Source organism: Salvia splendens, chromosome 18, assembly GCF_004379255.2.
Source record: "Salvia splendens isolate huo1 chromosome 18, SspV2, whole genome shotgun sequence".
Classification (NCBI taxonomy): Eukaryota; Viridiplantae; Streptophyta; class Magnoliopsida; order Lamiales; family Lamiaceae; genus Salvia; species Salvia splendens.
Window position 1 is genome coordinate 23,860,914 of NC_056049.1, and position 26,625 is coordinate 23,887,538.

A 26,625-nucleotide genomic window follows, 5' to 3' on the forward strand; every position below is an offset into this window, starting at 1 on the left:
AAGCGGTATCAACCCGTAGGGCTAGGTCGGAGGGGGGTTAACTGGAGTATGGATTCGCGGTGCAGTTGAATCAGTCACTTAAAAAATTTGCCCAAAGGTATCAGATTCCGAGTCCTCCGTAGAGCTGTCTTTAAATTTAAATTCATTTACTCATCCAACAAAATATACTCTGATTGATAGGGTTAAGGAGCCTATAGAATCTACCAATGCTAATTGACTCTCCCTAAATCATCTACTCCTAATTTCAGAGAATTAACAATCCCAACCATTGTGTTGATGGTTCCCCCATTTGAATGTTGTACCAGGTATTGTTTTTGATGTGTTGATGAAAATTATTTATTCAAGCAATGGGATGGTTCTCTCTCTATTGGCAAAGTTGCAACTCTTTTCTTTTATCTCTCATTTCCAATACTCATTTCCATGTTCTTTCTTTCCCTTCCCACATTACAACAGTTTATTCATACAGATTTAATGATCATAATACTCAAATTCAATCAACTTCTCTTTTCTTTTCTATACATTTTCAAGGGCAGATAAAACAGACATGACACAGAACTAGATCAGAAAATTTCCTAAGCTTATTTCCAATCAACCATATTTTGAAACATTAATGCAGAATCACATCATATATTTCAACCAAAATCCTACACTCACAAGAGGAAAAAGCACTAAGTGATAAAATTAGACAATCACCAACTCGGACATTTGAATTATAGTAAAAACTTGGCGGAAAACAAAAGTGCACAGAAAAGCTCAATGCAATAAAATATGCCTAATAAACTAGTCACTAAAGTATATCAATATAGATTGCTGTTCCATAATAATTTTTACCAGGGACAAACAAAGGTGAAGCAAATAGCTAGTTTGTTCTGGCCAAAAAAAAGAGATTCTCAACAAAGCAAATCATAAATGAAAAGGAAAGGTCGTACATCTCGAAAAGAAAAAAACTACATGACAGATACTATCATGGTGTACCGAGAAACTAGAATGGTGATCCATCAAAGGATCTGGGCAGCAGTATTGAGCTTTTCGGCTAAGCTAAGTTGTGTTCTCGTAATGCTAGACAAATAAAGCAACAGAAGTTGGTCCTGCAAGAAGAAAAAGACATGGTTGAGGATTAATTCGGCAACAAAAGAACGCCTCAAACACTTACTATGACTGCAAAGGCATTAAACGTAGCGGAAACTGCAGAATTTACTAAACACCTTGGAGCATAACAAATGGTTTGTTTAATGATAAAGAATTTCTATAGCTCATGACCTTCAGCAGTATATTTGTTCATGTCTTGAATATGCTAATTATAATTGTTGGTTAGTTCAAACAACCATCATTCAGTGGGGGTCATACCTGCAGACTGTCGTTCACTAGCTTGTCAAAAGCTTTTGGAGATAGTTTGGGAAGAGCTGCTATGGTATCAGATAAAAATCTTCCAATTTTATTGTCAGGGGCAGTGCGTCCTTCCTGAAACAGTAAAAAATTTGGTGTCAAAATCACAAGCAAGGAAGCAAACAAGATATCCGAAAGCGCAGAAACAGCTTTCTCACCACGACATCATCAACATATTTGTACACATCATCGATTAGGGCAAGCAATCGTTCCATGGTGGCTTCCATTCCCTCAAGATCATTTGGAAGCTTGTCAGCAATTGTTGGCTTAAGGACATCAACTGCGCAAGTAAATCCAAATAAGATATTAGAAAGGTAAAATATGTGAAAAACTGATTTTCTCTTAAGCAATGTTATCAAATAGCGGATATGGCGGCGCCATGGCGCTATGACATGGCGTTCAGTGGTGGAAACGCCATAGCACCACCATATCCGACATTTGACAACATTGCGTGTGTATTGTATTTAGGAATGGGGCATTGTGCAAGAAACATGGAGGTTAGAGTTGTATATTAAACTTTATTAATTGTTTAAAGTGTTTTAGATGTTATATTTTAATTATTTTCTAATTTCTGAATTATATGTAAATATATAAGTATTATTTTATTTATTTAATTATTTACCGCCATACTAATACGCCATATCCCTGTGGCGGTTTTTAGGCGAACCGCCATCAGCCGCCATACGAGATTGATAACATTGCTCTTAAGTGATACGTATTTAATAGGGACACTGTTGACAGGTAAAAAAACAACGATCCTTCTGACATAGGTACTAAAAAGCTAACTACATGTCATTAAAAAGAAGTAAAAATGAACAGGATCCATTTAACAGGTGCTAGCTAATGAAAGTTCATTGGAAAAGAAGTCCTGAAGGTACAGAAACAGCCCAGTCCTGAAGAGTGGCTTAGACCTCAAATCAGATAGAAAGAACATGAAAGACAAGATGCAATTAGATAAATAAATTAAACATATCAAACATCATGCTTAAAATACAAAGTTGACAGTTACTGTTGAGCCTACCCTTCCCCCCCTGTGCCCAAGATTAAAACCATAATGTCAACTTTTTCCAAATAAAATGTTATTTGCTAGTTAGAAGGTTTAAATGCATTGATAAAACCATTTGTCCCTACATAGCCACTGATATCATGTAAAGCACACACTCAGTGAAATATTTGAATGATGGACTAATAGTTCCGTTAGTAAACGAAAAGACCCTTAAACAGCACATTTAATTAAACCCATGGATTAAGGTTGATTCTTACACCCAATCTGCTCTGCCTCAACCATGCGTAGATCGAGTGGAATTTCTTGAAATTGTGCAGCAAGTTGTTGGTCTCCAAGAGACAGTCCCACGGAGACAAAAGCCTTAATTGAAGCATTTCCAGTTCTAAATTCAGTATCAACGGTCAAATGGATAGGGTTGTTAACTTCTCTAGAGTAGAACTCGTGGATCAATGCACTGCCACCAATTACTCCACCAGTTGAAAACCTATCCAGACAAGAATGTAACAAAATTTCTTAATCAGTTTCCAAAACTAAGAAATTAAATTGTAAAACTGAGATCAAGTCATCAAGCGATCCATCCAATCTCATTAATCACGTTGTTACTTAGTTGACGTAAACACTGAAATGAATATTAACCAAAATAAAATCAACACCTATCAATACTATTATCATGAAAATTGAAAAAATGAAATCTTATTATTCTCCTTCCGTTGGTCAAAATTCATAAAAATATAAACCAAGAGTTGAATACTCCAGGGGACATATTTCCATCTATCTTTCTCTTTCACATTGTTTAGGTAATTCTTTCTGATAAAGCTACGACTCTTAAGTGAAGATGCCTACCAAAGATACAACCTTTAAGTCACAAGATGACATTAATAACAAAATACTAAGTCCTACTAAGCATATAAAGAAATCAAGAAGACATCACCACTCAAACAAGTATGGCTCTAATGTCTTATCACAACAGTTAAGAGTAAAAAAAGCTAGTGAACTCGAATTATAACCAAGAAATTACCATCCAACAATAGCTTCCTTTGGATTCACCTTCTGGTGGGAAGTCAACATATTCTGATGATAATCAATATCAAGCGCAACCTAAAATCACACAGACAAACTCATCAATACATACAAACATAGTAAACAGAGGAAAAGAAGCTCCAATTTGAGCTAAACGAATCACATAACTCGTTTCCCGATAAATCGCGCCAGAAGGCTTCGCAAAACACTCTCTCAGTTTAAAAAAAGTTATACAAAAACAAACGCAATTCATAATAGAGCATAATTAGAATAACCTTCAATTAATCTCAAATATTGGTGAAAAGGTGAAAAGTAGAAATGTTGAATCACCTGATCGGAGGACTCATTGTGAGGAACGGCGTAGGAATTGCGAATGTCGACGGTGCCGTCGGGCAAAACGGAGCCGAGAAGCGTGCCGATGACGCGCTCGGCTTGGTCCGGCCGCCTCACGTAACAGTCGCAGATGTTGAATATAACCAGCGGATGAACCTTCGCCGACACGCTTGCCGGTGATGGTACATACTGCAGGACCGTTTGTCCGCTAGATCCCATCGTTGCGACGGTGCGGTGCAACTGGATGATTGTAGAGACAGAGAAGAGGGATTCTAGGGTTTTAGGGTTGAGCTAAAATTGAGAGAAATAACTCAGCATTAGGCGAAATTGGGGATGGATTAAACGGGCCCGAAGCGGGCCAATAATATGGGCCTCGTTTAAGCCTGTTTCGTTTTCAGAGGCCCAAAAGCACCATAAATTCGGATGTAATAAATAGTTTTATTTTTTAATTAATCATCATTTAGATTATGTTTTCTTTTGGAATTCGAAATATTTGCTATTTTTCCCATTTACACATAGTTGTAAACTTATTTTATTCGTTTTTGCCACTGAATTTTCTTTATTTCTTCTCCTTTTTACAACTAAAAGTTGACAAATGTGATTTATGAAATATGCACCTCAAATTAGAAATCTTGATAATACTTATAATTTGACGTAAAAAACATTAAAACTATATGTTTAAATCTCACCATGGGAGTGGACTCTTTTATCAATTTTCATTATAATACTACAATTTGAAGTATTGATTATAGATCGTGCATGAAGTTTGGTTGATGATATAAAATTTATCCAACTTTTACATAAGCCTTTTTGCCAGAACAATTGATCTTTGACCATATTTGTTTCAAAAACTTTCAAATATTTTTTGCTTTATAGGGAAATAATAAATGTAATATCATCCAACCTTTTATTTTCTGTTGAAACGGTAACTATTATGTTAATTTATACTCGATATTATTAATTGTACCATGAGCATGGCACATTAAATCAATTAATTGTTTATAAAACTCCGAAAAATAGATGCTAGGACATCGACAAGTTAATAAAATAAAAACTCTATATTTTTAATAAATTGATCCTATTTTGTGTCTCAAACGTTCAATTTTCATTAAAAATGTCATTAGTTTAAGTTTTTTCTTCACAAAACCACCAACTTTACAAGAAAAGAACTTAGTATATATAATATTTAGCTTAACATGATCTCACCATATGCTTACTTAATTAATAGTACCCACTTAATAACCACGACATAAAAATAATAATACAGAAAAGACAACAAAATCACCAAATCTCGTGAAGGAATTTTCATTAAAATAATTAAAAATCCCTTTCCAAATCACATAGGTTGGCAACTTATTGCCTTGGCCTACACACTGGCCTCTCATGACAAACCATATAATTTACAATACAATAAGCTGGCAAACCAAATGGTACAAAATAACAAAAAGAAAAAGAGAAAATAATTTGAGAAAATCCAATTATTCTAAAAATTGGATGGTTTCCATCACTTCTTGAATGGAATGGCCCTTATCACCACTTGATGGTAGAGAGCTGCCAACGCCGCTCCGATGAAAGGTCCGACCCAGAATATCCACTACACATGCAACAATTTTACGATATATTATAAGTGACTCATATGTAACAATTTTACGATATATTATAAGTGACTCATATTATCAACTGTTTCGCTATTACTAGCTCATTAAAAAAACTTTTTTAAGTGCAACAAAGTGTGTGGAGTGCGTACTAGTTTAAATGCAAAACACAAATTTCTTGATTTTTTATGACCTAAAGTAATGAACCAGTTATAATGAACGATGCTTAAAAGGGAGGAGGAGCATACATGATCATCCCAGGCGTGGCTCTTGTTGTAGATGATGGCAGCTCCGAGACTCCGGGCAGGGTTGATACCTGTTCCGGTGACGGGAATTGTTGCCAAGTGCACCAAGAACACGGCGAACCCAATAGGCAATGGGGCCAATATCTAAAACCACAACATTGTCAATAAGTTTGTTTGTTGACTCATGAATTTTCCATTAATTAAAGGGAAACGTCTTAACAAATAATACGAGTTATATAATTTTTGTAATTATAATAAAAGTATATACTAACGGGGACATGGGAGTCTCTGGCGCTGCGCTTGGCGTCAGTGGCAGAGAAGACGGTGTAAACAAGCACGAAAGTGCCGATGATCTCAGCACCGAGGCCGCTGCCCTTAGTGTAGCCATGTGCGACCACGTTGGCACCGCCGCCCTTGGTCATGTAGAGGCTCTTCCCGAACCCCTTCACGACGCCAGCGCCGCAAATGGCTCCCAAGCACTGCATCACCATGTAGAAAACCGCACGGTTCAGCGACAGCTTCCTCGCCAAGAACAGCCCCAACGTCACCGCCGGATTAATGTGTCCACCTGCAAACACCAATCGCTTGTGTTTCACTCTTTGTAAAAATTGATAAATTATAAGAGACATAGAAAGAGAAAATAAGGATAAAAGGAGGGAAAAGGTTTGATTAATAAATTGGAAGTGACTTTAATTTTAGTATGAGATTAATTTTGGTAGACAGATGAAAAAGAAAAATGACTATTTTTATAGCAGAATGATATCACTCAAAATAGCGTCTCCCAACAAGTAAAAGGGTCAAACCTGAGATTCCAGCGGTGCAATAGACGAGGGCGAAGATCATGCCACCAAAGGCCCAGGCGATGCCCTGAATGCCGACAGTTGAACATTTGGAGTCAGATTTGCTGACTCCCATCACCGTGAGGACGGTGATGTATAGGAAAAGGAAAGTGGCAATGAACTCGGCTATCCCGGCCCTATAGAAAGACCACGAGGCAAACTCAGCAGCATCGATGAGGGGGGCGGGCGGGGGCTCCTTGTAGTCCTTGTCCTGGCTCTGAGCCGCCGTGCCGATCGGCTGGTGCTCGGGGAACTTGTTGGCTCCCACCCTCACATCCTCCTCCTTGTTCTCCATTTTTTTTCTAAAACCAAAGCGAAATAGTACTAAATTTGAGTGGAGATGGTTGTGTTGAATTAGAGGTGAAGTGATGGGGTAATGTTGGGAGAATTTATATGGAGAAATTGTGGTGGAAGTGGGCCAATGATGAGGTATTTTTAGAGTATGATATAGCCGACCAATAATAATTTGTGGGGTTTAATTTTTTGTGGGTTTTTTTAAAAAAATTTTGCGCAAGTATAATTCGTTGGAATGGGGAAAACGACGTTGTATTTGGTCGGCAGCCATTCTGGCTAGTGGGGTTCAAATTTTGTGAAGAAATGATTCATTTTCTACAAAGAAATTGGAACCATGCACCGCCCACCACCCTCTAGTATATAATGATTACTGAGTGGCTCAAAATATATTTCTTGAAAATACAATTAATATGGGAAGATTATAATATAGTTTGACTTAGTGTTATATATATTCATAACCATTTATCGATTAATCTAATGAAGTGATTTACTAAGTTATTATTATAAATAAATCAATCAGGGGTCGTTCGATCCACCTATAAAAGTGTAGAGACTTATTGTTCACGTATATCATTCAAAAATTGAAGTTATAAAATAAAATTAGTGACTTGTTCTTTACTAAGAGATTCTTAAGTGAAACATATAAATATGTTGATGGTATTACATTCTGAATGTAACAAACGACAATCTAATTTTTGTTTTCCCAATTGGAAGACGATCAACTCTATTTCAGATTTGACAGTATGAAACAAATACATTCTAATTTTCGTATTGTTCGTATTCAACATGTGTTGTGTGGATAATTAGTTTGTGATACCAACAGTAAACACATCCCTTTTTTATCTTTTGTTACATCGTAATAAATCTGTAAAAAAAATAATTGTAGAAAAGCACAGGAATTTAACATTGAGAATAGGAGGTGACATGAATAAAAAAGAATGTTATAGAATAGAGCTTATAAAAATGATGAGTTCCTAAAAATATTATGGGGGTAAGATTGAAACGGTGCAACTCAATGAGCCATGTGTTGCACATTAGAATATGACATGGAGAATAGTGATTTAGTGTTCCTAATTTTGTTTTGATTTACTAGCTTTAAGTGTCTTGTTATTTTGATTGGAGGTATTTTTTGTGTTTGATTTGTAATTTCTCTTTGATGGTTATTGCTTCTTCTTTGGTGTTAGATTTGGACATTCTAGCTTGTCAATTTATAGCTTGGGTGACTATGTTTCTTACATCGAAAAATAACGGGTTGTACGTTAGACCTAGAAGGACTGCTTTACACGGCTCTTGATGCTTGAAAATTGAAATCTTTTCTTTGTTGTCGAGTTGGATTCGTATAATTTTGTTAAATGGCATAACATAGAAATTTTATAAAATCATAATCTACAATTCTTTATTTTCCTAGGTAGAAAGGCAAAACATGAGTTGGTCACTCCAATTCATGGTTGTTACTAATTTCATTCACAGACATACGAATGTGAGTAAAAAGTTGTGGCCAAGCTTAGTTTGACGGCTGCAGATGGAATATTTAAAGTCCCTCCGTTCCAAAAAAATGTTACACACGTGGGATGACACAAGATTTGGAGAAGTTTTGTTTTGAGTATTGAGTGGAGAGAGAAAATATATTTTTATATAATGACGTGAGAGGAAACTTTTTCCAAATAAGTATGTGACATTTTTTATGGGATAAGCTAAAATGGAAAATGAAATATCTTTTATAAGATGGAATGACTACTATATTGTCAAAAATGGCATTTGACTAAAATATTGCTAAGACCATCCACAATAGCGCCCAGCGGACCGCCCAGCCGAGCGTCGGCGCTGGGCGGTTCGCTGGGCGGTCTATTGCAGTCGCTCAGCGGACGAATGGAGAGAGAAACCGCGCAGCGCTGGGCGGTTTCGTGGCACTGGGCGGTGCGCTGGGCGATCCGCTCGGCGCTATTGCAGCGCCCGGATCGCCCAGCGCACCGCCTAGCGCGAATTTTTTTTTTTTCGAAACACTATATATACGCGCTTTGCTCGTCATTTTCATTCGCACCACTTGTTTTAACGAGTACTCTCTCTATCTTAATTTATGTACAAGAGCAACAACGCAAAATGAGTAACGCTGGTGGTGGTAGTGGTGGTAGCGGAGGGGATGCTGAGGAGTACGAACGTCGAATGGCCGAAGCGTTGGACGCCTATACGACCAACGCGATAAACCAATGGATGGAAAGGGCCTTGCAGCCGGCGATACCTCGACCTCCCCCAGTGGTCCACCGCCGCAGTGTGATTGATCGGGATCACGTAGCTGCACATCAGCGTCTATACGAAGACTACTTCGCACAGGAGCCTCGGTTCAACGCCAACCTTTTCAGGCGTCGTTTTAGGATGACCAGGGACCTGTTTATGCGTATTGTCAACGCTTTGGAGTCTCGATATCTGTATTTCCGCTTCAGACACGATGCGTCTGGCAGGCCCGGCCACACACCTATTCAAAAGTGCACTACGGCAATCCAGCAATTGGCCTACGGAGGCGCGGCAGACATGTGGGACGAGTATCTCCACATCGGTGAGACGACTGCCCTGCAATGTCTTAAGAATTTCTGTCTGAGAGTGATAGAAGTATTCGGTGATCAGTATCTCCGAACGCCTACCCCCCGAAGACTGCCAAGATCTGTTGCGGATGCACGGGAGTCAGCATGGGTTTCCGAGTATGTTAGGCAGCATAGATTGTATGCATTGGGAGTGGAAGAACTATCCCGCAGCTGGAAGGGGTTCTACACGTCCGGCTACAAGGGAAAGAATCCCACGATGATCCTGGAGGCCATAGCTGATTACCGACTTTGGATTTGGCATGCGTATTTTGGGATAGCTGGTTCGAACAAAGACCTCAACGTCCTCAACTCGTCGCCACTTTTCAACGAGCAGTGTCAGGGCGTCGGTCCAGCCATCAGTTTTGTCACCAACGGTAACCAACATGATATGGGCTACTACTTGGCGGATGGGATATACCCTAGGTGGCCCATCTTTGTGAAGACGATCTGATGCCCAGGAGATGAGAAGAAGGCCTACTTTGCGGCACGGCAGGAGTCGGCGCGCAAGGACGTGGAGCTTGCATTTGGTGTGCTCCAGTCTCGATGGGCGCTAATTAAGGGTCCAACGCGTTTGTGGAATGTCCAATGCATTGCTGATATAATGTACGCCTGTATTATCATGCACAACATGATTGTCGAAGATGAAGGTGGCGAACTGACCAATTGGGTCAACGACGATAATGAAGCCGGTCCAAGCCACGGCGTGGCCGCCCCCAACGTACGGAGTGGGGTACCTCACGATGAAGCCGGCCTCCTACAAGCACATACCGACATGCGCCAAACGGCGGCTCATATTCGACTCCAAAAGGATTTAATTGAAGAGTTATGAGCGCGAAGGATTGACCGCCGTTAGTTTTTTTTAATTATGTATTTTTTTAAATTAATTTACTTTTTAAATTTTATTAATATTAGTGAATTTTCTCGTTTTTGTGTCGTAAATTTAATTCCGTATATTGTGTGATTGTTAATTATTTCATTTTGTATATATTTGTTAATAGTGATGTGGATAGTATGTGGCTAGACTATGACTGGGCTATTGTTGGGCTATTTGCTTGTTTTGATGATGTGGCAGGAGGATTTTTAGTGTTGATGATGCGGCAGTGGCTAGGCTATTGCTGGGCTATTCCTATTGTGGATTGCCTAATGGATGGATAAATCAAACAAAAGCAAAACAGAAGAAAAGTGAACATGAAACAATAGACAATCCCTCCGATAGGCTCTCATTCAAATAATTCCAAACCCATTATAAGATTATTACTTAAATGATACACTTTACAATACAACTGGGCAAAGCAAACTCAAATCAAATACCAAAAACATTGGAGAAAAAAAATAAGCCCTAAATATTATGAGATTACACAAATTGAAAAAAGCAATCAGAGTCTTCACTTGGACTTGAACGGAATTGCTCTGATCACCACTTGATGGTAGAGAGCCGCAAGTGCTGCCCCGATGAATGGTCCGACCCAGAACACCCACTGCATCGCACGAAAGACAAATCTAGTTAAATATTATTTTTTCAAAACGAAATCTTTAATGAGATTAGGAAGCTTACGTGGTCGTCCCACGCGTGGCTCTTGTTGTAGATGATTGCCGCCCCGAGACTCCTGGCCGGGTTGATACCGGTCCCGGTGATCGGGATCGTGGCCAAGTGCACCAAGAACACCGCGAACCCAATTGGCAACGGAGCCAATATCTAGAAAGGAAAAAACATTTCATTAGTCAATTAATAATTCATAAACTTAAATATCTTATTAATTAAGTCGTGCTTCAAATATACTTTTTTAATAAAAAATTAATAATGATTTCTCATTTATCTTACTGGGACATGAGAGTCTCTGGCGCTGCGCTTGGCGTCAGTGGCAGAGAAGACGGTGTAGACAAGCACGAAAGTGCCAACAATCTCCGCGCCAAGGCCGCTCCCCTTGGTGTAGCCGTGCGCGACGACATTCGCGCCGCCGCCCTTGGCCATGTAGAGGCTCTTCCCGAACCCCTTCACGACCCCGGCGCCGCAGATGGCGCCGAGGCACTGCATCACCATGTAGAACACCGCCCGGTTGAGCGACAGCTTCCTCGCGAGGAAGAGCCCGAAGGTCACGGCCGGGTTGATGTGGCCGCCGGAGATCCCGGCGGTGCAGTAGACGAGGGCGAAGATCATTCCGCCGAAGGCCCAGGCGATGCCCTGGATGCCGACGGTGGCGCATTTGGAGTCGGATTTGCTGACGCCCATGACGGTGAGGACGGTGATGTAGAGGAAGAGGAAGGTGGCGATGAACTCGGCGATGCCGGCACGGTAGAACGACCACGAGGCGAATTCAGCGGCGTCGATGAAGGGGGCCGGAGGGGGCTCCTTGTAGTCCTTGTCCTGGCTCTGCGCCGCCGTGCCGATCGGCTGGTGCTCGTGGAATTTGTTGGCTCCGACTCGGACGTCCTCTTCTTTGTTCTCCATTGATGCAAATTAGAGAAAGATTGAATGTTTTTGTGGGATTTTGGTTGTGTTTGAGTGATGGGGTAATGTGAGGGGATTATTTATAGGGATGGAATGTGATAAGGGAGTTGGATTGGGTTGGCATTTGAGAACCCCAAATGTTCGTGTTATTTTTAGTACTCTCTCTGTCCCATTAAATTTAGTTTTTTTTTTTTGGGTTCAATTATAGGTGTACTAAATTTGTGGTAGAATTTGACTAATCCTGCTTGATCGGGGTTTACGGATTAAAGACAAAAGTCTCTCACAATTTCATGCTGGTAACTGCGCTACGACTCAATAATAAATTATTGCACATATGAAATATAAATTTATCCCTTGAAATGAAATGGGATGCAGAGTAATTCATTAGCAATTTTTATCGATATAAGAACTTGGGCTTATTTTAATCGACACAACTACATAAAAAGAGTAAGATCTTATTTAACGCGGTTATCTAGGAAAAGTAAGATTTTGATGTAAAAATTGCAGCCCATATATTTAATAAGAGTAGTATAGTGTTATAAAGTCTTTTTTTATGGGCAAAGATAGTTAATTTTCTTCAAAATTAATAATTTTATTATAAATTTATAGTATATCCATATTGGTTGTTTGAGGTGATTGATATAGTATATGACATGTTATTTAAATGTTGGAGTGTGTGAAAATGGAATTAGTAATGGAATAACGATAAGAAAACGTAGAATTTGGGAATATGATTTGATGGTTTGTGGCCTGGCCTGCATATGGATGAGTTCATTTTTCAATATGATAGAGCCGACTTCTGAATAATTGTGTGGTGTTTATTTTTATTTTGTTTTATTAAAATTATCTTATTGGATAGGAGAAAACGACGCTGTGTGTTTTGTCGGCGAGAAATTTGGGAAGTCTGGCGAATTGAGGTCCTCAAATTTATGCATGATTGTTTGATGATAATTGATAATGACGCACACCACACTCTAGCTAGGTTTAATTTGACAAATGAATAGTATCACTACTCTCTACTCTATAGTAAATCAACTTGGAGTGAATTACTCCCTCCGTCCCACATAATTTGGGACACTTTGACCGGACACGGGTTTTAAGAAATGTAATGAGAAGTGAGTTGAAAAAGTTAGTGGAATGTGGGTCCTACTTTTATATATTAGTTTATAATTAAATGTGAGTAGGAATGGGTTAGTGGAATGTGGGGTCCACTATCAAAAATGGTAAAAGTGAAATGAGTCAAATTATGTGGGACGACTCAAAATGGAAAACTGGGTCAAATTATATGGGATGGAGAGAGTATTTATCTACGATATGAGCATGTTAGTTTAAAATAAACAAAGCCAAGGCTCAAGTCTTGGGATAGCTGTGGAGAACTTAAGTGGACCTCAATCCCGAAGAATTTAAGTGGTGTTGCCATCGTATATTGTGGTAGATAACAACTGCAAATACTAAATTTTATTGGGAGATTTCTTATCTTTAGAGCCGGTAGGGTCGATCAACTCTTCAACTTCATCTGGATCAACCATTGTTTATAGGGTAGATTCTAGTTATTTGGAGCAGTATGGAAGAGGAATTCGAGCAACCCCATTTCTTTGTTGTCATCACAATTCATATTGATATTATTATAGGCAGGAGCAAGATGATATTTTTCCATGTGTGTCATTTTAAAAGCATATGATTAAAAAAAACTATATTTTTCTAACAATTTTAGCCTTATAGTTATAAATTTAAGCTCAAATTGGATGAAAAGATAAGAGGATTAATTGTTTTTATTCTTGTAAAAAAAGCTGTTAGGTCAATAAAATAACTTAAGAGTAAAAAAGCAATTGTATTGTTGTTTCAAAATTTTATCTTATCATTGAACATAACAAATTGGCAATTAAAACGGCAAAAGATTCTGAAATCAAAAGGAACAGCGGATCAATCCTAGCTGTGCAATCAACTTCGATACGAGTTTACGTTACAACATGAAAATTTTAATACACATAAATAATTGTGTTTCTTAATAAACACAGAAATAATATATTTAGACAACAATCTTAATATACACACAAAATATCATGATAGACTGTCATACATGTCATACTATTAGTCATTACTCATACCCCATTAGTGACGGATTAAAGACGGATACAGAAATTTATTTCGATAGACTATATATTATAAATTTAATTCATCTTTTGGATCTTATAAGAAAATGTTTTTTATATTTTATTATAATGACAGGGCCTTCGCACGACATTTTACACAAAATATAGCCTCGGTAGGAGCTTAAGTTTCTCCATTGGCAATAGCCGGTTGTCAGGCTCTCACACATTAATATAAATATAATATTTTCTCTCTTTACTTAACATATAAAACAACATCTCCTAAAATCTCATGTCAATATTTTATCTCTTTACTTAACACACAAAACAATACTTCATTCGTCCCCAAAGAATATGCACTTTCAGTAAATAGAAACACTTTAACACCAAGCAAAATATCTAAGGTAACTAAATGTGTTAGGTAAAGAGAATTGACAAGTGAATGTGATATAGAGGTTTGGCGTTTTAAATTTGAAACATTGAATAAAGCACGACAAAACAGAGCGGGGCGGTCGCCGAATTCAAATATTATTAAAAGAAATTTTAATAAATCTTATTACTAATTTGTAAAAAGAATTAAAATATTTTTACATTATTATGCTTTCTACTTATTTAGAGATATGATTTTATTACAATGAAGGATATACTCGCATGATAAAAGTTATACTCCTACTTTTTAGCTAAATTAAATATTTACTAAATAACTAGAAAATGGACTTGTTTATTAGACCGAAATCATGGCAAGTTATTATTACTATGGCTGAATTGCACCACTCATCTTTTCAAAACTCAAATAAGAAATGCATAATAAAGTGGGAGGAGTCATAATTCAAACATGGAAGTAAAATTGGTCTTTCAAAAAATATTAATGATCACATATAATAACCTTCATAATTAATTAATTTTCTATAATTGTCTATTTTAATTTGTTTATAACCATGCAATACATGTGTGCCCCAATAAAATGACCGTTATTAATTATTATTATAACGTTACATTGTTTAAAACAAATTACATTTTTTCTCTACGAAAATGACATCAATATTTAAATGACCGTTGGAATAATACGAAAAATCGTTGTCAAATATAGGAAAATCCAAATAAATGAGTTGTCATAGAACTATAGTTGTTGGAGACATAGTTGTAAACCGTTGCGGTTTAATGTAAAGGATAAGGTTCCAAATTGTGGTCTATATCATTTAATATTCTAATGGAACGTCATTTTTTGCTTCTCTGTTTGGTTTTTGCTTCAAATCCTTTCTAGTTCGTCATTCTCTTTTGGCCCTAAACATTTTCTTTGAATCAAAAAAAATCGAATTCAATTTTATACGAGGTTGTGACACACAATCAATTCCAGCATTCCTTTTCATTTTAACCAACTTTGCCTTGGACACCATTATGGAGATTCTCAAATTTTAGCTTTATAATCCAAAGTTTGAGTCTTTTTTTATAAAATAGCTTGAATATTTATTTATTCTTTTAAAAATCTCAAATACTTCAGAAATTGCGCTGATTTAGCTTTCCGATAATAGATTATTGTTGCTAGCTAAAATTGCGCTATTATGCATGTTTTAGGGTTTTCAAAATAAGCGAAAGTCCATAAATTTTTTTTAAAATATTCCTAAATCCCAGCCATAAACTAAATTTAACCCAATATAAACTGGCCAGCTTAATAATTTGACAACATTATCATATTTTAGCGGGTGCATTACTATTGTATTAGTAATGCTTTAGTAACGATACCATATGATGATATAAACAACTATACTCATATAGAATGTGGTTTAGGAGTGCAAGAAAAAATATACTAGCCTTTTCTGACTATTTAAATATGATCTCAAACACTCATACAGCATATATATAGTAGTATTATATTTACACACATATAAATTATTTTATTAAAAACATAATAATTGGAAGTCGTTGTCAATTCTAATTAATGTTAATAGTATATTCAAATAACTAGTGAAGGAGGGTTGTTAATGGTGACAGCATTAACCTAATCTTTGCCATTGATTGGTCCAAATTTTGCAAGTTATTCCACTCTGGCAGCCTTTTTAATATAAGCTATTATTTAAGCACTTCGATTATAATTATTATTATTTCCATTAATCATATTGCATAATTGGTCGGTCTAGTTCAGTTTAATTAATTATTGACGTGGTAGACTATGGGGATACCACATAATAACTGTACAATATTTTGTGGTGGAGAAAAATCCGAGCCAGCCAAAAAATAACATAGTTAATTGCGGCGATGTTTATATTTTAGTATGAACTGGAAATCTAATATTATATTAATTATATTAGTATGTAATTTTCTCTTCTAATTTCTAAGTTTCCTTTTCTCATTCTCTTATGCTAAGTTTCATAATCTTAATAGAAATCAAACAAGTTTAAGTGCACTATCTCAATGTGACAATGCCATCTTAACTTAGTTTAACCGGCAGGATCAGGAACAGTCGAGAGTTGTCTGACTTCATTATTGGTTCACGAGACCTGAAAAACTTCATTAAATTCAACTTTTGGAGTTTTCCCTAATCTTGCAGTGTGGCAGCTCCGCCCCAACCCTCTGGAGTTAGGGTTCACTTCTGTTCTTCGTGTGCCATTCATTGTCAGTGATAACCGTCAATCGTGTTTCCTTTGATGCCGGGGATGACCTTTCTTCGTAGTGTCCAACCCATGGACATGCCGCTAATCTAATAAAGTGAAAATCGCATTCAATAGGGAAGACATTTTGGGTTATAGTGTAGTAGGTTTAATGAATCTTGAAATAGGTCTCATTTTTCAACCTAAGGATTAGGTGTCCTTATCAACACCACAATCCTCACTTCACTTTTGTGAGCTCTTATTTTGTGGTGTGGAGTGGTATCTTGTTCTAAAACAAAAGATTGCTCATTTATAGCTTGCACATAAGTAATGGATCAATTTTTCCAATATGTTTACTAGTACTTTATTTGTCAACCACAATCTATATGTGTACTCGTTCATTCAAAATCGATCAATTTAAAATAAATAAGTGCACTGTATATTGTTTATTCGAAATGTAGATTTTTAAATCATCCTTGGTCTTTTATATACACACAAAATATTTGTCAAAAAAAAGGCATAAAACGATAATCACATTTCAAATAATTTTGCATTTCATAAGCAAAAACTGTATGGATGCTAGTGTTAGGACCTAGGAGTGGCTTTGTCTCAATATGACAAAATGATTTCCAGAATGGTGTATTCAATAAAAAATGTTTTAAATCAAAACTTATGAATGGGCTTAAAATTATTAAACTCGTGGGCCGACTCACTGTCCTAGTCTAATAACGGGCCTAAAACTTTGATCTTTATTATTTTTATACTCCAGTTAAAATGGGCTGAATATCTAATCCAAGTTTACAACAGTCTTCACATCTTTAATTTGCCCAAGTGAAATTAGCTCAGTGTTTAAATATTGTACTCCATTATTCTTTGCATTTATCATTTCTACACCTATTGTATGTTTCAGTTTCTATATCTAAATAGTCAACCATTGTAATAACTTTTTTTATAGATTCAAACTGATTCAAGTATTCAAAGTGTATTACTCTATGACTTTGAGACAATCGATAGTATAAATTCACTTGATGGACTAATATATTAACATTATAAACATATACTACTACAAATGTACAAATAAGATGTGAGTTGATATTATATAGTATGCCTTTGGCTTGTGAGTTGATATTATATAGTATGAATGTATGAGGTTGAGTGATTTTTTGATATAACTACATAATAACTAGGTTACTATTTTGTGATTCGAAACATTTTTATTGTAACAAGGAAAGTACTAGAAATTAAAATTAACTTGACGCTATTCTAATAAGTTGTAACTCTATAAGTTAACGACAACATATTATTCAAATATAACTATCGAATATTAACACTTTAAAATAAAATATTGGATTGTTGCTTATGTGCATGCAATCTAAATCGGATGAGTAACTAGTATAGTAGTATTGCTACGAATCATAGTACTAGTATTATATTTGAAATTCATAAAATAATTAATTTTTCATATACCAAAAATTGACTAAAGAAAAAATAAATCATAGCCAGACTGCAAACATGAATAATTTTTTTTATCTGTAAAATAAATCCATCTCCTATTTGACTAAACACTCCGCCGCCGCTCCGGACTACACCTTCCCGTCACCTCATGGCTCCACCGCTCCCCCAGAAACGTCTTCGCCGCGTCCAAGCTCGGGAAATACGTCGGCTCCATAAATATCTGGCTCAACAGATCGCCGGATTCAACATTCCCCTTCGCTTCCAAGCTCCCCATCACCACCGCCAGCAACTGCTTGTAGCCGAAGTAAAACCTCTTCACCGCCGCCTCCACCGCCTGCATCGCCTGCAGCAGGTGGATTTTCGAGGCATCGTCCTTCCTCCGGTACAGCTCCATCGCCGCGTTCTGAATCCTCGGTCCGCCGGTCGGGTCCACCTCCACCTCCAACACCGCCGGCACCGTGTGCTTCAGATCCTTTGACGATTTCGTGATCTCGACGAGCTCGCGCGATCTGAAGCAGAACAGCTCCGAATCGGAACTCGCCTTGATCATCAGCTGATTTTTCAGCTGCAGGAAATCATCCGGATCCATTAACAGATGCAGATCTTCTATCTGATTCACAATCGACCACACCTTCTCCAGCAACCAGCAATACCTCGCCGCTCTCTCATACCGCCGCGAGTCGATTTCCTCTCCGATCCTCGCGATTAGCTCCCTCGCGACTCGGATCCACGACTCCAGAACCTGATGCGTCGAGTAAACCGTCCGATTTTCAAAATTCTTCGACTCGACGTCGTCGTTTAAGCACCTCTTCAGCGCGTGCACCGCTGCCGGCTTGCAGATGAGGTCGTAATTGAGGCTCGGCTTCCCGCTCAGGTTCGGCTCTCCCAAACCTAGCGTGTACGGCAGCCCCTGCATCTGGCACTCGATCGAGTACTGAATCCTCCGCGCGACGTCTTCGTATTTCTGCCACGAGGCGACCCGCGGCAGGAGGCTCTCCTCGCTGACGTGGCTCACCACCACCGTGTCGTCCGCCATCTTCCACACCTCCGCCGAGCTGTTCGTCGGCGCTAGGGAGCCGGATTCGCTGGACAGATCCACGATCGGAATAGTAGCTCGCGTCTCGCAATCGTCCTCATCGTCCTCGCACAACTGCGCGATGATCTCGATCTGCCTCATCGCGAGAGCTTCGATCCTCCTCCGCCACTCCCGCCGGTTCACGTACGGCCGCGCGTCGGACAAAACCGTGGAAATGAACCGGAAGGTGATCTCGAGGCCAGTAAAAGCCGGTTTAAACACCGATTCACTTCTCCATTCAGGAAACTCGGTTGCATCCCATAGCTTCCTCAGCTCCGGTAGGCGGAGATACTGCTCATACGCCGAGCACGACGACTCCGACGCCGCCGCCAGCTCAGCGTTTCGGAGCTTCGGTGGAGGAATCGTGATATGCAGCTTGTTGGATAATCTCGGCGATTTGTTGGAGATCTCAGCGCCGATCATCTTTGTTTGCCAATCGAAATCCACCATTTTACATGTGAATTATCTCTTCAATTTTGATTTTTGCATTTGAATTGAGGGAAGTGAGGGAGGAAGGAGTATATATAGCGGAGTCGGGATATGAGGGACAAGAACAGGGGAAAGGCGTGTGGAAGGGGAGAGGAGAGGGAAGAAATTGTAAAAGGCGCGGCGGTTTTAATTAATTATTTTAAAATGAAAATTATTTTTATTTAAAATAAAAAAAGAAAAACCTTATCCATATACAGATATACCTAACGCAGTGGTTTTGGGTGATTATTAAACTACTACGCGTCGCTGGTATTCCAACCAATATCTTACCGCCGCGTGTTTGAGAGTTACTACTACAATCTTCCAAATTATTACTACCATTTTCCTTTTTTATTATCTCATTTTCCTTAATAAAAACAAGAACATATTATTATATTCTTTTCTATTATATTTTTTTAACTTCTTTTTTATTTTCTTTCATATTTTATGTATTCTCATCATTTAACTTATTAAACACTACTATAATTTTCTTAATTTTTATATACTAAAAAACTTAAATAATATAAAATGGAGAGAGTAATTTTGATTGTTAAATGTTCGATTTTATTTTATAATTTTATTGTAAAATGTTTAAGATTGTTTCGGTTCATGAAAAATAGTTTTATGTTTCTATTTTTGCCATCCACTAAAATCTGTGTTTATCTATTTTTATCAAGTTTCAACTACCTTTTCTCTCTATTTTCTTATTTTACTATATTAAATTATGTATTATTATCTGTAAGACCATTTATATAGACTTGTGTTATATTAAGATAACTATATAAGTATTCAAAATTTCTATATTATATTAATAGTACTAATATACATTAAAATTCTGGTAAGAAAAATTAAATGCTAAAATGTTTTAATTAAAGAACTGGTCCAATTTGCATACTAAGATTATTCCCTAAATGCTTCTCTCCTAGTCTAGTCATAGGATCCTTCATTTGTTGATCTAATCTGTGTCATTTTCATCAAGGATATTAAATGGATATGTTTAAGGAATATTTATTTGGTAATAATATTACATTTATAATGGAAATATATCCAGAATTTAGTATAATGAAATTATTGAAATACACGAAAGAGATTGAGACGATATATTTCCATTATATTAAATTCTGTATGTATTTCCATTATATTAAATTCTAGAAATATATCCAGAATTTAATAATAAAATTAATTAAATACACGAAAGAGATTGAGAATCTGAGATGATAAATTAATTCTGGATATATTTCCATTATATATTTATTTGGCAATTATATTACTTTTATAATGGAAATATATGTTGAATTTAATATAATGAAACTTTTGAATACGCGAAAGAGATTGAGATGATATGAAAAATTGTAATATTCATATAATAAATAGATAAAAATAACAAGAAAAAAAAGGTTGAAACTGGAACTTTTTGTATCCATTCATAAAAAATTTCACGCATTTTTTTCAATTTATTTTAAGAAAATTATATTTTTTTTGTATAAGTAATAATATCTATACTACTACTATAACTTATATAGTAACTTACTCTACATATAACATATTTAAAACATGACTTTTATTTCAGTTACATACTACAATCATTATATTAAAACTTTTGTCAAATTAATATAATTTGATAATTTTTTGTAAAATGTAGGAATATAAGTTTGATCCCAAACTTATCCGAATGGTTAGGCATGTTTCTTTTAATTTTTTATTAATTAGAATCGATTTGAAGACTTTAATGAAAATATAAATAATATTGAATGAGTAATTGAAGTTAATTGGAGGGATAAATGGAGAAGTGTGATGGATTACAAAATTAACAAGTCAGACAATATGAATATTTAATGAATTCCTAATCTGATTGGCCAGCAGCACTTAATGAGTATAAAGAGAATATGCTTCGAAATTTTTAAATAAAGAGGTAGATGATGAGACGAAGATTTGTGTAATTAAGTGGTGGAATAAAATAGGATATGCTCTTACAAAAAAAAAGATTTTTGTCCTAAATGTTGTATTACGAATAACTTTTTGTCCTATGATGATTTAGCGAATTTTTGATGGGAATAAATGCAAGCAATAAATGAAGATCACAACACTGAAAATTACGTGGTTCGATTTACTGAGGTAAATCTACGTCCACGGGAAGAATAGAGGGCAAATTTGTATTGCTTGATCTAGCTTACAGAATACAATACTGATTTGCTATATGAGATTCAGGATCTAGAGAACTTAACCCTGGTCTATCTGATCTAAGTTCTATTTATACATTCGAACTAAGATCGTGGTTTGCAGCCCTGGTAGGGGGGTTGATAACTGCTTAATACCACTAAATAGATCGTGGGTGTAATGGAGGTCGTGGAGATCCTGCATGGGTCCACTATCTCCTTGTTCGGTCGAATACTGAGACCGAACTGCTGAACTTTGCCGATCAGCTTTTGCCGATCTGAGAGTTGAGCTCGATTGGTCGGCTTTTACCGAGCTATAGGCTGTGACCGAACTCTTTGGTTGTGCCGAACTGATACTCTTTCTTGGCTTTTACCGAGCTATAGGCTGTGACCGAACTCTTTGGTTGTGCCGAACTGATACTCTTCCTTGGGTTTTGGGCTGATGGGCCGTCACTGCTATTGGGCTCGCAATTATTGTTTAGTTGTTTAGTTCGTATCCCATCATCCTAATTGTTGTTATAATAACGTAATCAATGTGGCCAAATTTAATATATCTTCATTTTTATTCTTTCCCCTTTGGAACTATATAAATGCTTTCTCTCTTGTATTTAGTTTTGGGCTTGTTAGGGAAGGATATTCTTTCCACATTAGTTGTGTTACAAGGATCAACAAAGTTTAATCAATGAAATGCATAATTTATAAGCAAACTAATGTTACAAGGCAATTCGTTGGTGGTATATTAATTTCTATACCAATTGTTTGGTAGAAGCAAACAATAATGTTTAATTGATGGAGCTACACTTTTGATGAGAAGGTGTCTAGTTTTAACTTGATATATACCTTGTTGGAGTTTGGATCCTGAAAGGGAGTAAATAAGCTTAATAGTTTGAGAGTGAATAATACTAATATGAAATCTTTGGTTTGATATCGTCACCACCATACGTAGATACACATGGTATTAAAAAGATAAACAATTTATACGTTTGTCCTATTTTATTTCCTAACACAACTAGAGACTTACTTACGTAATGATTGCGGATGTAATGTTTTAGTTTCGCTAACATGTTATACACCTCCGTCCCATAAAAATAGTTCATTTATCTCAAGCTTATTTTTCATATACATCAATTCATTTATAAATTATACCACTAGACCTACTATTAAACACTAATAAAAATTGTAGGTCTCACTATTCATTAATATTATTTTAACTACTTCATTCGTCCATAAAAAATAGTCATAATTGTGGACGACGCGAGTTTTAATGAGAAATTGATAAAATAAGAGAGAAAAATTAGGTAAAGTGTGAGAGAAAAGAGAAAAAGTGGGTAAAATATGAGAGAAAATTTCCATTTTTAGAAATGCGACTATCTTTTGTGGACATTCCAAAATGGCAAAATGAGACTATTTTTCATGGACGGGGTGAGTACCATTTTACTCTTTTCTTACTTTATTTATTATGGTTTAATTCTAATGTCGTCCCAAATTTCTTATTTGGATGGAGTATTATTTTAAATTTTTATATTTCTATAAGGAACTAAATGAACTACTTATTCGAGTCTGACTCTCACCATTTTGTGGCTGGAGCATTTGCACTAAAAAAACTATCACGATTAAGTTGACTCATTAATTCATTTGCAATAAAGTCTGTGAAATAAAAGTTAATGGAAATGGAACTAATTAGAGTATGTATATGAAATTTAATCGAGGGGCAGAAGCGTCATTACGCATGGTTCAAACTTCTAATTCTAAATTTCTAATAGTGGAAATGTTTCCGTTAATTAGATTGGGATAAGATTAGACCAAAAACACGCATGGTTTCCAAGTTTGGCGGCCGAAACAATTGTATGTAAAACGGTCTTCACAATTCGTTTCCGCGTTTAACGCTGCTGAATAATTGTGCCTTAATTTGACTCTGGTCTGTATACATATCCACACAAATTATAGATAATGCAACCTGGTCCTAAATTACTTTTTATTTATGTTTTGCTTCCTTTTTTATTTTGAGATTCTAATATACATAATGCAACCTGGTCCTAAAATACTTTTTATTTAATACTTGCTTCCTTTTTTTTTATTATGAGGTCTTCTTCGATTTTCTTCTTTATTGGCATTGTTTGAATATATTATGTGTTGTCAGATTAGTATATTTATTAAAGTAAATATTCGGATATATTATTATCGTGTGCTTTTGTTGTTTGTTAGTTGTTTGTTAGCCATTGTTCTATTGATATGTTTTGTTTACGTTTTTATTTTTTATTGTTATTAATTTTGTTGGATTTCTTCGCCAATTTTTACACTCATTAAAAACATGTGATGGGCGCTGAAGACGTTGACGATTTGATCCTGAGGTCATTGGTAACTCATGCCACAAATGGGCTCGGACTGCAAAATTGTCGATGCGGTATGGTCCGACCTCATGCGTTGCAATATATAGCTTTAATATTTCATTTGGACTAAATAATTTAATATTCTTCTTAATTAGAGAATATTGTTTAGGATATGCATTAATACAGAATATCTTTTTCACTAAAAAGCATAGGTTGTAAATTGTAATAATATTATATGATAATCTTGAATAGCTTTAACAACATTTTATGGTGCTAACTGCTAACGGACTGCGGGGCTTTATATATTTGTAACCTAACATTATTTTTATTTTACGTACATATTTTGGATTGGTTCAAGTAACGATAAATTGTATGCATAATAGCACATAAATATATCTAATTAACTAATTAATGTAATATCTAGTCCCTAACATAATTAATCTTTTGACTAAGTGGTATTAACAACCTTGTCTATTGTCTAGAATTGTCTAAAATTTCATCATCGACAGCCTATAAAGCAAAACAATATACTCGCGCGATGTATCCTCTAGGTAAATAATGAACGTTAACAAATAATACTACTATTATACAACTGTTGAATTTATTCAATTGAATAAAAGCTTAGTGTACCAACAGGTCAAAGCGCAATTGGCATCGCGGAACTGTAGTGATCTTGATGTCACAAGTTTAAACTCAGTCACCTGCCGAGAGACTTTCGGTCTTAATCCACAAACCCGATCGAGCAGGATTAAGCGGATTCTGCCGAAGGCGGGTTCGGTACACTTTTAGTCAAACAAAAAAAAAGCTTAGTATATCATATATGTCTATTTAATTACTATGCTTATTAAGTTAATTGAACATTGATCTTGCTTTTACCTCCACCAAAATCTAAAATCTCTTCAATTTCCGTTTATTTAAATTTTAAGTATTACACATTAATAAAGTGAAGTGTAAAAAAATTTAAAACGCATTGAAGATAATTGATAAGAGGCTATAGCCATTGACTAAATTTGACCAGCAGTCGCTCAATAGAAACGCTATTTTCACGAAGATAACTATTTAGTAGAACAAATTAAAATAACTTTCCTTTATTATTCGTATTTTTTGGGGAACACAACTCTTGTTTATATGCATTTTCTCCCATTATGTTTCACACTAGGAAAAGGATGACAGCCCATTATGTATATCACCCTTTCTTCCATTCCATAATTGTTATATGAATATCCCATTTGCATTTAGTGTAAAGTTCCCAACCACTCTAAACATACCTCATCATTCCCCAAAAACATTGCACATTTTATTATTTTACATTATTTAAGAAATGGGCGAATTGAAAAAAATATATTTTGGTCAAATTTAAATTTTGATTTTTTCTATTTACCCAAGAAAAAATAATATGGTCGCCTATGTAAAAAAAATTCATATGATATTTTTCAGTTAAGCAACGTTGTTTTATTTATAAATAGACAGTAAATTAACTCATTGACTAACGTTTACGTATGATTTCTCAATTTTCATATCAAACGGAATTTCACCTGAATTTTTCGTCATAGAATAATTTAAAACATATAAAAATTTAATGATTTTTTCATGCTGAATTTTAAAATTACAAAACGGACCAGAATTTGATCAAATTTTATCGATAAGTTTTCATTTAGAAAATAGTACTCCCTACGTTCCAAGATAGTTGAGACATTTCTTTTGGGCATAAAAGAAATTGATGTGATAAAGGTTAAAGTTGATCAATAAAGTAAGAGAAGAGACACAATAAGAAAAATGACGAGATAAGAATAATGAAGAGAGGGTAAAGTATGAGGAAAAATAGATTTTTTTACAAAAAATGAAAATGACTCAATTACCATTAAATAACACAAAAAAGAATATGACTCAACTACTTTGTGACGGGAAGAATATTATATTTTTTCTAAATAACCTCTATATATACTTTATGTAATTTAACTCCATATTTCACCATAATATATGTTAATAATAAAATTAAGTTATTTTTTCACTCACGCTACACATTACCAACTTGTATTAATATTAACATCTTTATTACACCTATATTTTTGATACCGTCCACAACTACCAACACTCTAACAGATTACGTGGCAGATCACGTGACAGACATGGAAGGGCCACGTGGATTTATTGGTGACGTGGGCCCAGTGTCGTGGCGGAAGATGGTTGGGTCACCGGTGAACAAACAATCAATGTCAGAAATAATCGGCATAGATTTTGCCCCTTTTTCAAGGGGTTATTTGGCTTGCAAGCTCAGATAGAGACAGGAGTCGCGTGAAATGCCTTCAAAAACAGTTGTAATGTTGATGAAAAGCTCTATCTAATTTTTGGTTTTATACTTACTAACATACTCCCCCGGCGGTAATAAAATGCAAACTCGTATACTGTATAAACTCCAAACTTTTCAATATAGTGTCAACACAATGTCAATACAGTGTAAAATTTCAAGATTTTGATGTCAACACAATGCCAACATAATATCAACACGATTTCAACACAGCATCAACCGTTGAAATTGTGTTGACATTTTTTGTTACTATTATTTTATCATCTGTTGACATTTTTTTACGTTCCATATTATAGTTTGAAGTTTATAAAGTATTTAGAGTTTGCATTTGGTTACGTTCCATACTCCTCGTCTCCTTATATTAGAAATTGAGATTACAAATAATCCAATTTTCACTTATTTCTCTCGA

General features: G+C 35.8%; 4 protein-coding genes across 4 annotated transcripts; all 4 read right to left on the reverse strand.

Annotated features, from left to right (window-relative positions):
• Positions 1 to 769: 769 nt before the first annotated feature.
• Positions 770 to 4,046, reverse strand: LOC121776443 (eukaryotic translation initiation factor 3 subunit F-like). The gene is made up of 6 exons (XM_042173617.1): positions 3,743 to 4,046; positions 3,411 to 3,490; positions 2,650 to 2,876; positions 1,545 to 1,666; positions 1,348 to 1,461; positions 770 to 1,088 (listed from the first exon to the last, which is right to left on the reverse strand). The coding sequence occupies exons 1-6, from the start codon at positions 3,962 to 3,964 to the stop codon at positions 999 to 1,001; spliced, it is 855 nt and encodes a 284-aa protein (XP_042029551.1). The 5' UTR covers positions 3,965 to 4,046; the 3' UTR covers positions 770 to 998.
• A 980-nt stretch (positions 4,047 to 5,026) lies between these two features.
• Positions 5,027 to 6,795, reverse strand: LOC121776442 (probable aquaporin PIP1-4). The gene is made up of 4 exons (XM_042173616.1): positions 6,389 to 6,795; positions 5,858 to 6,153; positions 5,589 to 5,729; positions 5,027 to 5,339 (listed from the first exon to the last, which is right to left on the reverse strand). Exons 1-4 carry the CDS (start codon positions 6,717 to 6,719, stop codon positions 5,250 to 5,252), a joined length of 858 nt encoding a protein of 285 aa, XP_042029550.1. The 5' UTR covers positions 6,720 to 6,795; the 3' UTR covers positions 5,027 to 5,249.
• A 3,731-nt stretch (positions 6,796 to 10,526) lies between these two features.
• LOC121776382 (probable aquaporin PIP1-5) lies at positions 10,527 to 11,849 on the reverse strand. The gene is made up of 3 exons (XM_042173553.1): positions 11,120 to 11,849; positions 10,853 to 10,993; positions 10,527 to 10,775 (listed from the first exon to the last, which is right to left on the reverse strand). The coding sequence occupies exons 1-3, from the start codon at positions 11,744 to 11,746 to the stop codon at positions 10,683 to 10,685; spliced, it is 861 nt and encodes a 286-aa protein (XP_042029487.1). The 5' UTR covers positions 11,747 to 11,849; the 3' UTR covers positions 10,527 to 10,682.
• A 6,007-nt stretch (positions 11,850 to 17,856) lies between these two features.
• LOC121776381 (nematode resistance protein-like HSPRO2) lies at positions 17,857 to 19,507 on the reverse strand. Its single transcript, XM_042173552.1, has one exon. The coding sequence runs from the start codon at positions 19,402 to 19,404 to the stop codon at positions 17,983 to 17,985; it is 1,422 nt and encodes a 473-aa protein (XP_042029486.1). The 5' UTR covers positions 19,405 to 19,507; the 3' UTR covers positions 17,857 to 17,982.
• Between the last annotated feature and the right edge of the window lie 7,118 nt (positions 19,508 to 26,625).

Bases quoted from the DNA above. Each gene is read 5' to 3' on its own strand.
- LOC121776443 (XM_042173617.1), bottom strand. From the start codon at position 3,964: ATGGGATCTAGCGGACAAACGGTCCTGCAGTATGTACCATCACCGGCA. The intron at 3,491-3,742 runs GTGATTCAACAT...GTGTGATTTTAG, and splicing joins ACAATGAGTCCTCCGATCAG to GTTGCGCTTGATATTGATTA. The intron at 1,462-1,544 runs GTGAGAAAGCTG...TTACTGTTTCAG, and splicing joins AATATGTTGATGATGTCGTG to GAAGGACGCACTGCCCCTGA.
- LOC121776442 (XM_042173616.1), bottom strand. From the start codon at position 6,719: ATGGAGAACAAGGAGGAGGATGTGAGGGTGGGAGCCAACAAGTTCCCC. The intron at 6,154-6,388 runs GTTTGACCCTTT...TGGTGTTTGCAG, and splicing joins TTGCACCGCTGGAATCTCAG to GTGGACACATTAATCCGGCG. The intron at 5,730-5,857 runs GTTAGTATATAC...TTGTGGTTTTAG, and splicing joins CCAGAGACTCCCATGTCCCC to ATATTGGCCCCATTGCCTAT.
- LOC121776382 (XM_042173553.1), bottom strand. From the start codon at position 11,746: ATGGAGAACAAAGAAGAGGACGTCCGAGTCGGAGCCAACAAATTCCAC. The intron at 10,994-11,119 runs GTAAGATAAATG...TTTCCTTTCTAG, and splicing joins CCAGAGACTCTCATGTCCCA to ATATTGGCTCCGTTGCCAAT. The intron at 10,776-10,852 runs GTAAGCTTCCTA...CGTGCGATGCAG, and splicing joins GCCACGCGTGGGACGACCAC to TGGGTGTTCTGGGTCGGACC.
- LOC121776381 (XM_042173552.1), bottom strand. From the start codon at position 19,404: ATGGTGGATTTCGATTGGCAAACAAAGATGATCGGCGCTGAGATCTCC.